General features: G+C 41.3%; 1 protein-coding gene across 2 annotated transcripts; it reads left to right on the plus strand.

Annotated features, from left to right (window-relative positions):
• Positions 1–2,972: 2,972 nt before the first annotated feature.
• Positions 2,973–10,933, plus strand: LOC106585780 (serine/threonine kinase-like domain-containing protein STKLD1). 2 transcript variants are annotated; one of them, XM_014172392.2, is made up of 19 exons: positions 2,974–3,184; positions 3,394–3,480; positions 3,584–3,628; positions 3,840–3,914; positions 4,142–4,246; positions 4,359–4,429; positions 4,542–4,657; positions 4,760–4,875; positions 5,530–5,663; positions 6,227–6,357; positions 6,544–6,621; positions 7,068–7,184; positions 7,301–7,441; positions 7,757–7,885; positions 8,002–8,130; positions 8,648–8,776; positions 8,850–8,987; positions 9,073–9,152; positions 9,887–10,933. In XM_014172392.2, exons 1-19 carry the CDS (start codon positions 3,170–3,172, stop codon positions 9,962–9,964), a joined length of 1,914 nt encoding a protein of 637 aa, XP_014027867.1. In that variant the 5' UTR covers positions 2,974–3,169; the 3' UTR covers positions 9,965–10,933. The 2 variants fall into 2 exon arrangements, with proteins under 2 accessions (XP_045563010.1, XP_014027867.1); XM_045707054.1 differs by lacking the exon at positions 3,840–3,914 and having other exon boundaries at positions 2,973–3,184.
• Positions 10,934–13,056: the final 2,123 nt, after the last annotated feature.

Genomic DNA, 13,056 nt, shown 5'->3' on the forward strand with positions numbered 1-13,056 from the left:
GTTTATCCACTTGTCCTTCAGACAAGGAGGTGACTGAAAATGTTGTGTTGTTTGGGCTCCTGAGTGGCGCAGCTATCTCAGTACAGGTGACACCTGGTTTGAATCCAGGCTGAATCAAATCTGGCTGTGATTGGGAGTCCCATAGGGTGGTGCACAATTGGCCCAGCGTCGTCTGGGTTTGGCCGGGGTAGGCCGTCATTGTAAATAAGAATTTGATCTTAACTGACTAGTAAAATAAAAAGTCCTGAGTAAAGGGTCTGAATACTTATGTACATTTCATATTTCTGTTTTTTATTTGTAATACGTTTGCAAAAATTTCTAAAAACCTGTTTTTGGTTTGTCATTATGGGGGAAAAAAACTGTCATCCATTTTAGAATAAGGTTGTAACATAACAAAATGTGGAAAAAGTCAAGGGGTCTGAATACTTTGAATACACTGTGTATAATGATGTTATAATTTTTGTGACAAATTCATCTTTCAGCAGGACAATAACCTAAAACACAAGGCCAAATCCCGGATCAAATACCTAGCTTACCAAGATGACTTTGAATATACCTGAGTTGCCTAGTTACAGTTTTGACTTAAATATGCTTGAAAATCTATGGCAAGACTTGGAAATGGCTGTCTAGCAATGATCAACAACCAACTTGACAGAGCATGCATCATTTTCTAAGAATAATGTGCAATATTGTACAATTCAGGTGTACAACGCTCTTAGAGACTTACCCAGAAAGACACAGCTGTAATTGCTGCCTAAGATGATTCTAACATGTATTGACTCAGGGGTGTGAATACTTATGTAAATTAGATATTTACGTTTGTCATTTTCAATAAATTAGCTAAAATGTATAAAAACATGTTTTCACTTTGTTATTATGGGGTATTGTGTGTAGAAAATAAGTATATTAATATATTTTGAATTCAGGCTGTAACACAAAATGTGGAATAAGTCAAGGGGTATGAATACTTTCTGAAGGCACTGTAGATTCGCGGTGGCAGGTAGCCTAGTGGTTAGAGTGTTGGGCCAGTAACTGAAATGTTGCCAGATCAAATCCCTCACAAGGTAAAAATCTGTTGTTATGCCCCTGAACAAGGCAGTTAACCCACTGTTCCCCAGTAAGTGGTCATTGTAAAAAAGAATTTAAGAACTGACTAGCCTAGTTCTTTTTCAAATTCAACATTTTCAGTTGGGTTCCTCCAAGAACCCCACCAACTATTGGGGTCTGTTCAATAAGAAAAACCATTAGAGGCATTTTTTTATTGCAAGAACCCATATGGTTTTAGAAGAACACATTGTTGAACCCATAATTTAGATATACAGCTCTGGAAAAATTAAGAGACCACTGCAAAATGATCCGTTTCTCTGGTTTTACTATTTATAGGTATGTGTTTGGGTAAAATTCAAATGTTTGTTTTAATCTATAAACTACTGACAACATTTCTCCCAAATTCCAAATAAAAATATTGTCATTTAGAGCATTTATTTGCAGAAAATGACAACTGGTCAAAATAACAAAGAAGATGCAGTGTTGTCAGACCTCCAATAATGCAAAGAAAATAAGTTCATATTCATTTTTAAACAACACAATGCTAATGTTTTAACTTCAGAAATCAATATTTGTTGGAATAACCCTGATTTTCAATCACAACTTTAATGCGTCTTGGCTTGCTCTCCACCAGTCTTTCACATTGATGTTGGGTGACTTTATGCCACTCCTGGCGCAAATAAATCAAGCAGATCGTCTTTGTTTGATGGGTTGTGACCATCCACCTTCCTCTTGATCAAATTACAGAGGTTTTCAATGGGGTTTCAATGGGGTTCTTGATCTGGTGGTCCTCCATCCACACCTTGATTGACCTGGCTGTGTGGCATGGAGCATTGTCCTGCTGGAAAAAACAATACTCCGAGTTGGGGAACATTGTAAGAGCAGAAGGAAGCAAGTTTTCTTCCAGGACAACCTTGTACGTGGCTTGATTTATGCATCCTTCACAAAGACAAATCTGCTTGATTCCAGCCTTGCTGAAGTACCCCCAGATCATCACTGATCCTCTACCAAATTTCACAGTGAGTGCGAGACCTGGGGAGGCCTACAAGCCACAGCGTCTCGCACCCACTGTGAAATTTGGTGGAGGATCGTAATAGTAAAACCAGAGAAACTGATCATTTTGCAGTGGTCTCTTCATTTTTTTCCCAGTGTAGAACTACATGTGAAAATGTAACAACAAGGTTCATTCAAGGTTCCTTTAAGATGTTCAAGAGTGGCCTGAAGTGTTTTTCTAACCTAAAAGAATCACTCGCAGTCCGGGTGAGTAGTCTGCCTTTCAGTGACTTGCTCAACGCTCTTAACGCCTAGGCTACCTGCCGTCATCTGCGCCACCTGCGGCAGCAAGTCTAACACACACATACAGGAATAAATATGAAAAAAGTGGAACTAAGGTGTGCCATGCATGGCCAGCCCTTAGATATATATATTTTTTAAATACCCAATATATCATACACAAGAATTACCTTTATTGGCAGTCTCCAAGTCCAGTAAAAGACATGGTGCACACCACAAAAAAAGATAATAGCAGTCCTGACTACTTGTAAAAGGCTATACAATAAAGAGAGTCGCAAACTTTATATATTCCAGAAATGTACTGGGTAAACCACCAACGTGTCGGCCATCACACTGCCTTCTTCCGTCTCCTAGTCCACACAGCCACCAACTCAAATTGTACTCAAAATACTTACAATTAACAGTGTGTGCCTGCAACCAATCACACGCTCGCAGCCGGCAGGTCACAATCACATGTCTACCGCCGTACAGTTAATTTTATCTCAACGTATAGCCTCGGCTGCCAACCTTCGCTCACGTTTTTAAAAAATTGTTACCAACATAATGGCAACATTAACATTACTGAAGATGAGCTGAAAGTCTGTGGCAGAGGCTAAACTCAATGTGATGTATCCTGAACGGTTAAACATAATTGTGGAGTTGCATTGTGTCCCAGGCTGAGACGTTACATTGATTCATATCTGAATACGCGTGTGCGCAATTGAGCATGCGCATATGCAATCCCCTCATAACCGTCACAGCCCTGTTTCTATGCACATATTCGAAACACAACACTGAACACTGCTGTCAAAGCAGCGCACAGATTTCTACATCTTGAACACACTGCACCATGGACGATTATATGGTAAATATGTATATTTTCATGGTTCAAGTTTCTGCCTCAACAATTAACCTCAATGTAGTTTTCTGACAGACGTAATGTCAAGGGGCCTGCAATGGTTACATTAAAACGTGCCCATTTGTTACAGCATAATTAGTAGCTAGTGTTTTTGTTTATTTATTCACTCGCTCATTTGCATTACTGTAACATGTAAAGTAAACATTGTTTTTAAGATTTTGGATGCAATGTGCCCCGGATGCTTTGGGACAGTTATATTTGTGAAGGAAAGAACGTCAGATCTGGAGTTTACACTAAAGAAGGTAACGTTATACTGTAGTGTAGTGGGCACACATTTGATAAGGATTTGCATTGGTTCTTTTTAGAATAGATGCTGACATGCTGATATAATTCTGTCCGCCACAGGTTGAGTGTTTCGATGAAGGCAGAGCCAACCAAGCATACCAGGAGGTGAGATCCTGTAGGCCTCTCACAAAACTAGTATTGATACTATGCAAAGTTACTTAATAATCTACCGTGTAATAGTACAGTAGTAAGCCTGGTATATGTCAGCTACTTGATCCACATGTCACAATCTGGCTATTCCATCTGATAGGCCTATCAGTTAACATTTTGGTACACACTGTCACTGTCCATCAAAGTCATGTGTTCTTTCCATCAGGCTCATTGTCTGCTGAATGTGAGACATCCCAACATTGTCACGTATAAGAAGTTATTCATTTTTTGGGATGAAAGTGTAAGTTTGTTATTTACAGATGAAGTATATGTCCTGTATATGACACATAGGGCAGCAGGTAGACTAGCGGTTAAGAGTGTTGGGCCAGTAACTGAAAGGTTGCTGGTTTGAATCCCAGAGCCGACTAGTTGAAAAATGGATAAGAGTGTCTGCTAAATGACTAAAATGAACATTTACAAATGTAAAATCATGAATGTCAGTCTCATTAAATCATTTTGCCTTCTCAGGTATCTTCTGTCTTCCTTTCAATGGTAATGGACTGCCCATACATGACCACCCTGTCCACTGTGGTCACTTATCACAGACAGGAGGAAAAGAAGATCAACAAAAAGGTCATCAACAACTCAATAGATTTTTCCATGACTAGTTGAACAAGTATTAACACGTACTGTATGTTATCAACCCCTTAAGCATTGAGGGCAATAAGTGTTGTTTTCCAACCAGGTCATCAAGACATTTTTGGGACAAATGGTGGATGCTTTGGCCTACTTGCACAAACGGAGTATTGCTCACAGGTAACCTGCCCCTCACATTGAAATGTATTGCCAGGCAAGCCTGTATAGTTTGCATGAATGAATAGCCTATGGTTTCTAAAAATTATAATTTCAGAGTACAATTTCTCTGTAGGAATTTGAAGCCATCAAATATTCTGATGACAAAAGAGGCCAAGTTTGTCATATTTGATTTTGGAACTGCCTCCATCACAGGAGATAGAGTAAAGTTACAGAAAAGGGTAAAGGACTGTATGTATAGAATATTTCTTTACTTTATTTTATTAAATTTAATTATGTAGTAATTAATAACAGTACAGTTTACTTTGTTTGCTATTTACTGTATCTCTATAGATGCCAAACGATGGATGGCTCCAGAGAGCCTGACCCATCATCAGATGCCTGAGAAGTCCGACATTTGGTCCCTGGGGTGTGTCCTTCTCGACATGCTGACCTGTCACATGCTTGATGTACGTCTATCACTGACTAGTTACTCCTCATTTACCATAGAGGTGGGATTGATTTGTAGATCAGCATTTCCCAAACCACTCTCCTCGAGTATCCCACCTATGTACTGTAAATCATTTCATCTAGTCCAGTACTATCAGGGGCGGTAAGTAGCCTAGCGGTTAGAGCATTGGGACAGTAACCGTAAAGTTGCTTGTTTGGATCCCCGAGCTGGCAAGGTGGAAAAATTGGCCTTTCTGCCTTTGAGCAAGGCAGTTAACCGACACAACAACTGCTCCCCAGGCGCCGGTGACGTCAATTTAGGTAGCCTCCCGCACCTCTCTGATTCAGGGGTTGGGGGTTGGGTTAAATGCGGAAGACACATTTCGGTTGAATGCATTCAGTTGTGCAACTTCCCCAACTTCCCCTACTAGCACACCTGCTTTGACTAGTTGAATAAGGTGTGCTGTAATGGATCAAAGAAGTGGGAAGGCTGAGGCTACTGGAAGAGAGGTTTGAGAAACACTACTGACGGTTGTAGTCACTAGGCACCAAACAGAAGAAAGCGGACTGAAACAGGGAACTTGTCCCCCCCCAAAAAAAATCCTTGTTTTCCGTTGCAAAACATTTTGCTACAGTGTGGACTAATGAATAAGACCCTGATCTCCCATCCACAGCCAGAGGGATCTATCTCTCAGCTGCTGAGGATCAGAGAGGACCAGACATCACTGGACGTCATCGTCCTCAAGGGCCTCCACCAAGTCCTCACTATGATGTTGGACCGCAACCCAAAGACCAGGACCAGCGTGTGGTGAGCAGTGTAGTCGCCCTTGACCAGGGGTGTCAAGCTCATTCCACTGAGGGCTGAGTGTCTGCGGGTTTGTTTTTTTCCATTCAATTAAGACTTCTATAACCAGCCGAGGGGAGTTCCTTAATAATTAGTGACCTTAATTCCTCAATCAAGTACAAGGGTGGAGCGAAAACCCGCAGATACTCGGCCCTTCATGCAATGAGTTTGGGACATGTGCCCGAGACTGTCAGCTGTCACAGTTTGGTTAAAATCTGGTTGAGCTCTTATCACAGAGACATTCCAAGGTTGAAGTCTGGTTGAGCTCTCACCACAGAGACATTCAAAGGTTGAGGTCTGGTTGAGCTCTCATCAGAGACATTTCAATGTATGTATTGTACTTATTAATGGCAATATAAATTAAACTTGAACTTTAGTTATAGATACAGGGGGATAGGATGAACTAGTGTTATGCTATCCCTTCACTAATGCCTCGTGAACAGACTACGTAAACATAAATGGTACCATCTGACAAATTTACACAAGATTCTAGTTCTGGGTCAACTGAGATTATCTCTCCAATAAAGGGAACTGGTGAATGAGGATCTGGTGAAGCAGTGTCTGCTTTTGTGTGGCTCCCCTCTACACACCATGAAGAAAACACTGCCCCCTGGTGTCCATGGGCTGCCATTCCACCAAGGCTTTGACGGTGTGCTCGGTCGGTACTTCCTTTTACTGTCCTCCGTTCCCTAATAGTTTTATTAAAATTGTGTATGTTTTTGTACAATACTGTGCGAATGAAAGTACGTGTCCAAATTACTGCAGAGGTTAATAACTATAGCCTACTTGTCCTTAAGAGTTTGCAGTTGTGTTCTGACGAATAGTGGTCAATTGTAATTTGCAGAGTTCATGCAGACCTACAGAGATGTGGAATCTGTCCAGATGTCAGCTCTGTCATACCTGCTGTCTGAGGAAAGGAACGGTAAGGCTGTTTACTTTGCTCATTATGGGTGATATGATCTTTAAAATTCTTATCATACAAATCTAGCCTGGTCCCAGATCTGTTTCTGCTATATAGGTTGGGCTCCTGAGTGGCGCAGTGGTCTAAGGCACTGCATCTCAGTGCAAAAGGCGTCACTACAGTCCCTGGTTTGATTCCAGGCTGTATCACATCCGGCCATGATTGGGAGTCTCATAGGGAGGGCACAATTGGCCCAGCATTGTCCGTGTTTGGCCTGGGTGGGCGGTCATTGTAAATAAGAATTTGTTCTTCACTGACTTGCCAAGTTAAATAAAGGTTAAATAAAAAATAAAAATAGGTAACTCATGGTCCTTGTCATGCCAAACAATCAGATCTGGGACCAAGATATTACAAATGTTCCTCTAGAAAAACATGCCCTCTAGTTTAACTTTAAACTGTTATGGTAGTATTCTACAGGGTAACTGACGTTGTTATAGCCATCACCACTGCCATGCAAAGTCACATGGACTGTGCAGGTGTTCAGCAAAATGGTTGCCAGGTCCTACACCAGCGTTTAATTGCAGGTAGGTGAACACTTGGGGTGGGTTGCATGAATGTGGGTTAGATTCCTCTGCCATGTTGGTATTAGGTTTGGTTGTATAGACAACAAGGTTATCATCTCTCTGCAATACCCTTGAAGTGCTGGGCCAAGCTGGGGATGGCTCCTGTCTGCTTACCAAGGAAGTGATCACCTGTGTCCTGAACGCCGTGCACAGTCACCCTGAGAAAGCACCACTGCTCTCTCATGCCTTTCAGCTTCTCTTCTGTATCTCCGGGGATGGTCAGTAATACTTTAATAATAGGTCATCTACCATTTTAGATTCAGGTTACCTGGATTTTCCCAAATGCACAGTGTGCTAATACATTCTTTACTTGGGGGAGCACAGTCTGTTTAGCTATCATTCCACTCCTGTCCACTCCTTGTCATGCTAAACATGAATTTGGCATATGTCACGGAGTACTATGAGTGAAATATTAGCTAAGCAGTCTGGTACCCAGGCTAGTGCAAATGGGGGTGCTAAGCCTATTGTTGAGGGTACTTCAGCACTGGCAAGCCCCTCCCTATATTATTACTGACATGCCTCCCTTTCATCAGAGCAGGCAGCCAGAGAAGTGCTGGACCTGGACGGTATCAGAGAGGTGCTGAACACACTGAGGAAGTTTCCAGAGGATTGTGACATTGTCGTGCCCTGTTGCAAATGCTTATGGAGCATACTGGCACAAAGTGAGAGCTGTCGTGTAAATGGAATGATCTGCAATTTCTTGATAATTTGCACACAACATGAGCTCTACCACCAGCCAAAGTTTTGTATGTGTGAACAGCACATTGTGCATTTCCAGGACTTTGCCTTGGAGTTGTACCTTTGAAAGATGCTGTGGAGGCTGTGTGTGTGGCAGCAGAGGCACACATGCAGGACAGCACAGTGATGGAGTCTGTGTGTGCAGCCCTGTCGTCCCTGACCCTACAAGGTAGGCTAAGACCTTCAGAATATTAATATTATATTAATATCACATATCCCCTTATGGCCCAGATCCATGCTATAAAGCATGTGTGAAATGCAAACGAACCCTGGCTTAAACAAATCCTGGACCTGCTTGAGTAGTGGGTCCAAGATCCAGGACCCGAGTACCAGGTAACTTGAGTTGCATTATTTTTTTGGGGCCCATTGTAAATAAGCTAGCTCGCTAGCATCATGTAGAATGTGCTTCTTGCTGATTGCACCCTGAAACTGTTATTTTCAGGTATTGTGAAAGCAAAACATGTTCTGTAGAATTCTCACAAATGCTCCAGGAAATCGAACCAGGGTACTGAACCAGGGTACTACATTTTGTATGTGAAAACACCCTAAGTCAAATTATACAAATTTGTCCGAAATGTAGTTTCCACAGCTTGTCTTTGCACACCAGCACACCCAAATGATTGATTCATCACCAGATTGATCGATTGATTGATTGACTGACTGATTGGCGGATTCTCCACTGATAGGTTTATCTGAAGACCAGGACATTGAGGATTCTACCCTTCTGTTGATGCACGCACTCCAAGCACATTTAAAGCATAGCTATGTGGTGAAGTATGCTTTCCTTGCTCTGGACAGTCTTGTCAAAAGCTCAGGTGAGTCAACATAAACATTGAGACTTTATATCAGAACATATGAGAACTCTCCCTGTTCCTCTATTCCTTTTAGAGTTAGCTGCTTTCAGGCTTCTCACCCCCAATGGAGGAAGTGGATTAGTTATTGTCAAGGAAGCAGAACTCGAACACCATGACAACCCAGAGATCGTAGGGAACTTTTGTAGCCTCCTCAGTGCTATGGCCCGTTATGGTTAGTGTACACTCCTCACCTTGAATGTAGTGCTATAATTTTCCCTTCAGAAAATCATAGCCCCTGTATGTGACTGTTTTCCCAGGTGATGTTATACCCGAGTTAGTTGCTGAGAAGATACCAGATGTCTTGGAGCAGATTGAGAGGGAGTTTTCATCAAATAAGGTAAGTCATTGACTGTGCCTAAAATGCAGTTAATGTAGACTAAGATTGATTTTAAGGTATTTATAATCTGGCTGGTTCGAGTCCTGAATGGTGATCAGCTGAAAGCCATGGTATGTAAGACCTTATACCACGGGTATGACAAAATATAACTTTTTACTGTTTTTAATTACGTTGGTAACCAGTTTATAATAGCAATACGGCACCTCGGGGGTTTGTGGTATATGGCCAATATACTACGGCTAATGGCTGTATCCAGGCACTCTGCGTTGCGTCATGCTTAAGAACAGCCCTTAGCCGTGGTATATTTGCCATATACCACACCCCTCGGGCTTCATTGCTTAATTATAAACTGGGTGGTTCAAGCCCTGAATGCTGATTGGCTGACAGCCGTGGTATGTAAGACCTTATACCACGGGTATGACAAAATATAACGTTTTTTTTTTTAAATTACGTTGGTAACCAGTTTGTAATAGCAATAAGGCACCTCGGGGGTTTGTGGTATATGGCCACTTCGTGTTCCGTTGTGCATAAGAACAGCCCTTAACCGCGGTATATAGGCTGTATACCACACTCTCTCGTGCCTTATTGATTAAATATAACAAAAGTTACGTTTTGGGGGGGGCTCAGATGTAAGTCTACTACACGTCTGATTCTTATTGCTTTATTGTATAGGTCAGCGCTCTCCAGGTAATTGATCAGCTAAACCTCTGAACAACCTCTCTCTGATCCCACAGGAGATAGCTCAATTGGCAAAACATGCCCTCCACAGCACAACAAGCTTTGGAAGAGTCAACATGACAAGCTCAACATAATTCAAAGTGTCACGTTGTGTTTCATGGATTGCTATAGTGACAGTCAAAATGGTGGTTATTTCAGTTTGTTTTTATTATCAGCTGTACTAGTTGCTATACTGTATAGGCCTACATGTCCAAAGAGTAAGCTGTTGGTTATTAAACTTATCCAAAAAAACATATCACCTTATCTGTTCAACAGTTTTATTGCCTTATCTAGGTGATTTAGCTGTCACATTATCCTTTAAAATCAAAATATTATGACATTATTAAAATGATTAAATGTTATTACATTAGCCAATGTTATTACATACTGTACCAGTTGAAGATCTTTCAGTATAGAGACACATAGGCCCAATGGTGGGAAAAAGTACTCAATTGTCAAATTTGAGTAAAAGTAAGGATACCTTAAATAGAAAATAACTCAAGTAAAAGTCACCCAGTAAAATACTAAAAGTCTAAATGTATTTGGTTTTAAAATATACTTAAGTATCAAAAGTAAATGTAATTTCTAGAATATACTTAAGTTAAAGTATACATTTCTAATTCATTATATTAAGCAAACCTGTCACGTCCTGACCAGCAGAGGGAGTAGTGGTTTAGTATTTTGGTTAGGACGTGGCAGAGGGATGTTTGTTTTGTATGGTGGTGGTTTTGTGTGTGTTGTAGAGGGGTGTTTGATTTATGTGTTCCTGGGTTGTGGGTGTATGTTCTAGGTTAGTATGTTCTAGGTTGTATTTCTGCATTCTGTCTAGTTTAGGTTTTCTATGTTTAGGTTTGGGTGCTGGACTCTCAATTGGAGGCAGGTGTTTCTAGTTGCCTCTGATTGAGAGTCCTATATAGGGGTGTGTGTTTGTTTAGTAGGTTGTGGGTAGTTAGTTATCTTTTGCATTGCTGTTTGTTCACCCTGTGAAACTGTCATCTGTTATCTGTCGTGTTTATTGGTTTTTCGTGTACATCATATTTAATAAAATGATGTGGAGCACGCAACCCGCTGCGTATTGGTCTGACAGTGATTTCGAGATATCTTCTGATGAAGGTGAAGATTGTGATAAAACCAGATAGCACAATTTATGTTTTTTTTTAATTTAAGGATAGCCAGGGTCACACAAAAAAAAACCAGACAAGATGTACGAACAAAGCATGTTCTCTTGATAAGTGTGTGAATTGGACCATTTTCCTGTCCTGCTAAGCATTAAAATGTAATATGCACTTTTGGGTGTAAGGGAAAATGTATTGAGTAAAAAGTGCATTATTTTCTTTAGGAATGTAGTGATATAAAAGTTGTCAAAATATAAATAGTAAAGTAGAGACCCAAAAAACTACTTAAGTAGTACTTTAAAGTATTTTTACTTAAGTACTTTACACCATTGCATAGGCCTGTATGTATCATGTTTATTTTGTAATTATGTTCTTCTGTATTTGTGGTCTACAGCTGCAACTTCTGCAAAGTGCAATCGGAAAGTATTCAGACCCCTTGACTTTTTCCACATTGTTATGTTACAGCCTTATTCTAAACTTGATTATTGTTTTTTTCTCCCTCAATCTATACACAATACCCCATAATGACAAAGAAAAAACAGGTTTTTAGCAATGTTTGCAAATGTATAAATAAAAACGTATATTACATTTACATAAGTATTCAGACCTTTTACTCAGTACTTTGTTGAAGCACCTTTGGCAGCGATAGCCTCAAGTCGGTATTTGGGGCGTTTCTCCCATTTCATCTCTGCAGATCCTCGCAAACTCTGTCAGGTTGGATGGGGAGCATTGCTGCACAGCTATTTTCAGGTCTCTCCAGAGATGTTAGATTGGGCTCAAGTCCGGGCTCTGGCTGGGCCACTCAAGGACATTCAGAGACTTGTCTTGAAGCCTCTCCTGCATTGTCTTGGCTGTGTGCTTAAGGTCGTTGTCCTGTTGGAATGTGAACCTTCGCCCCAGTCTGAGGTCCGGAGAGCTCTGGACCAGGTTTTCATCAAGGATCTCTCTGTCCTTTGCTCCGTTCATCTTTTCCTCGATCCTGACTAGTCTCCCAGTCACTGCCGCTGAAAAACACCCCCACAGCATGATGCTGCCACCAACATGCTTCACTGTAGGAATGGTGTCAGGTTTCCTCCAGACGTGACAATTGGCATTCAGGCCAAAGAGTTCAATCTTTGTTTCATCAGACCAGAGAATCTTGTTTCTCATGGTCTGAGAGTCCTTTAGGTGCCTTTTGGCAAACTCCAAGCGGACTGTCATGTCCCTTTTATTGAGGAGTGGCTTCCGTCTAGCCACTCTACCGTAAAGGCCTGATTGGTGGAGTGTTGCAGAGATGATTGTCCTTCTGGAAGGTTCTCCCATCTCCACAGAGGAACTCTGGAGCTCTGTCAGAGTGACCATCGGGTTCTTGGTCAGCTCCCTGACCAAGGCCCTTCTCCCCCGATTGCTCAGTTTGGCCGGGCGGCCAGCTCTAGGAAGAGTCTTGGTGGTTCCAAACTTCTTCCATTTAAGAATGATGGAGGCCACTGTGTTCTTGGGGACCTTCAATGCTGCAGACATTTTTTGGCACCCTACCCTGGATCTGTGCCTCGACACAATCCTGTCTTGGAGCTCAATGGACAATTCCTTCGACCTCATGGCTTGGTTTTTGCTCTGACAGGCACTGTCAACTGTGGGACCTTATGTAGACAGATCTGTGCCTTTCCAAATCAGTCCAATCAATTGAATTTACCATATGTGGACTCCAATCAAGTTGTAGAAACATCTCAATGATGATTAATGGAAACAGGATGCACCTGAGCTCAATTTTGAGTCTCATAGCAAAGGGTCTGAAAACGTATGTATGTGTTTTTTTATTAATTTGCTAAGCATTCTAAAAACCTGTTTTCGCTCTGTCATTATGGGCTATTGTGTGTAGATTGAGAATAAGGCTGTAACGTAACAAAATGTGGAAAAGGGAAGGGGTCCTTTCCCGAATGCACTGTAGTAGGCTATAGATTGAATAAGCTTTGAATAGTTTCACGTTTAAATAATATTCACAGTTTAAATAACAAATATTCACCGTTTTGAGTATCACAACGTCTATCCATTCATTATACATCACAACAAGCGCTCGATACTACCGGTGAGCA

The sequence above is a fragment of the Salmo salar genome, chromosome ssa24, assembly GCF_905237065.1.
Source record: "Salmo salar chromosome ssa24, Ssal_v3.1, whole genome shotgun sequence".
NCBI lineage: Eukaryota > Metazoa > Chordata > Actinopteri > Salmoniformes > Salmonidae > Salmo > Salmo salar.

Excerpts from the sequence above, each read along its gene's own strand:
- LOC106585780 (XM_014172392.2), top strand. Across the intron at positions 4,876-5,529 it reads TGACCTGTCACATGCTTGAT|CCAGAGGGATCTATCTCTCA; the intron begins GTACGTCTATCA and ends TCCCATCCACAG. Across the intron at positions 7,185-7,300 it reads ACACCAGCGTTTAATTGCAG|TGCTGGGCCAAGCTGGGGAT; the intron begins GTAGGTGAACAC and ends ATACCCTTGAAG.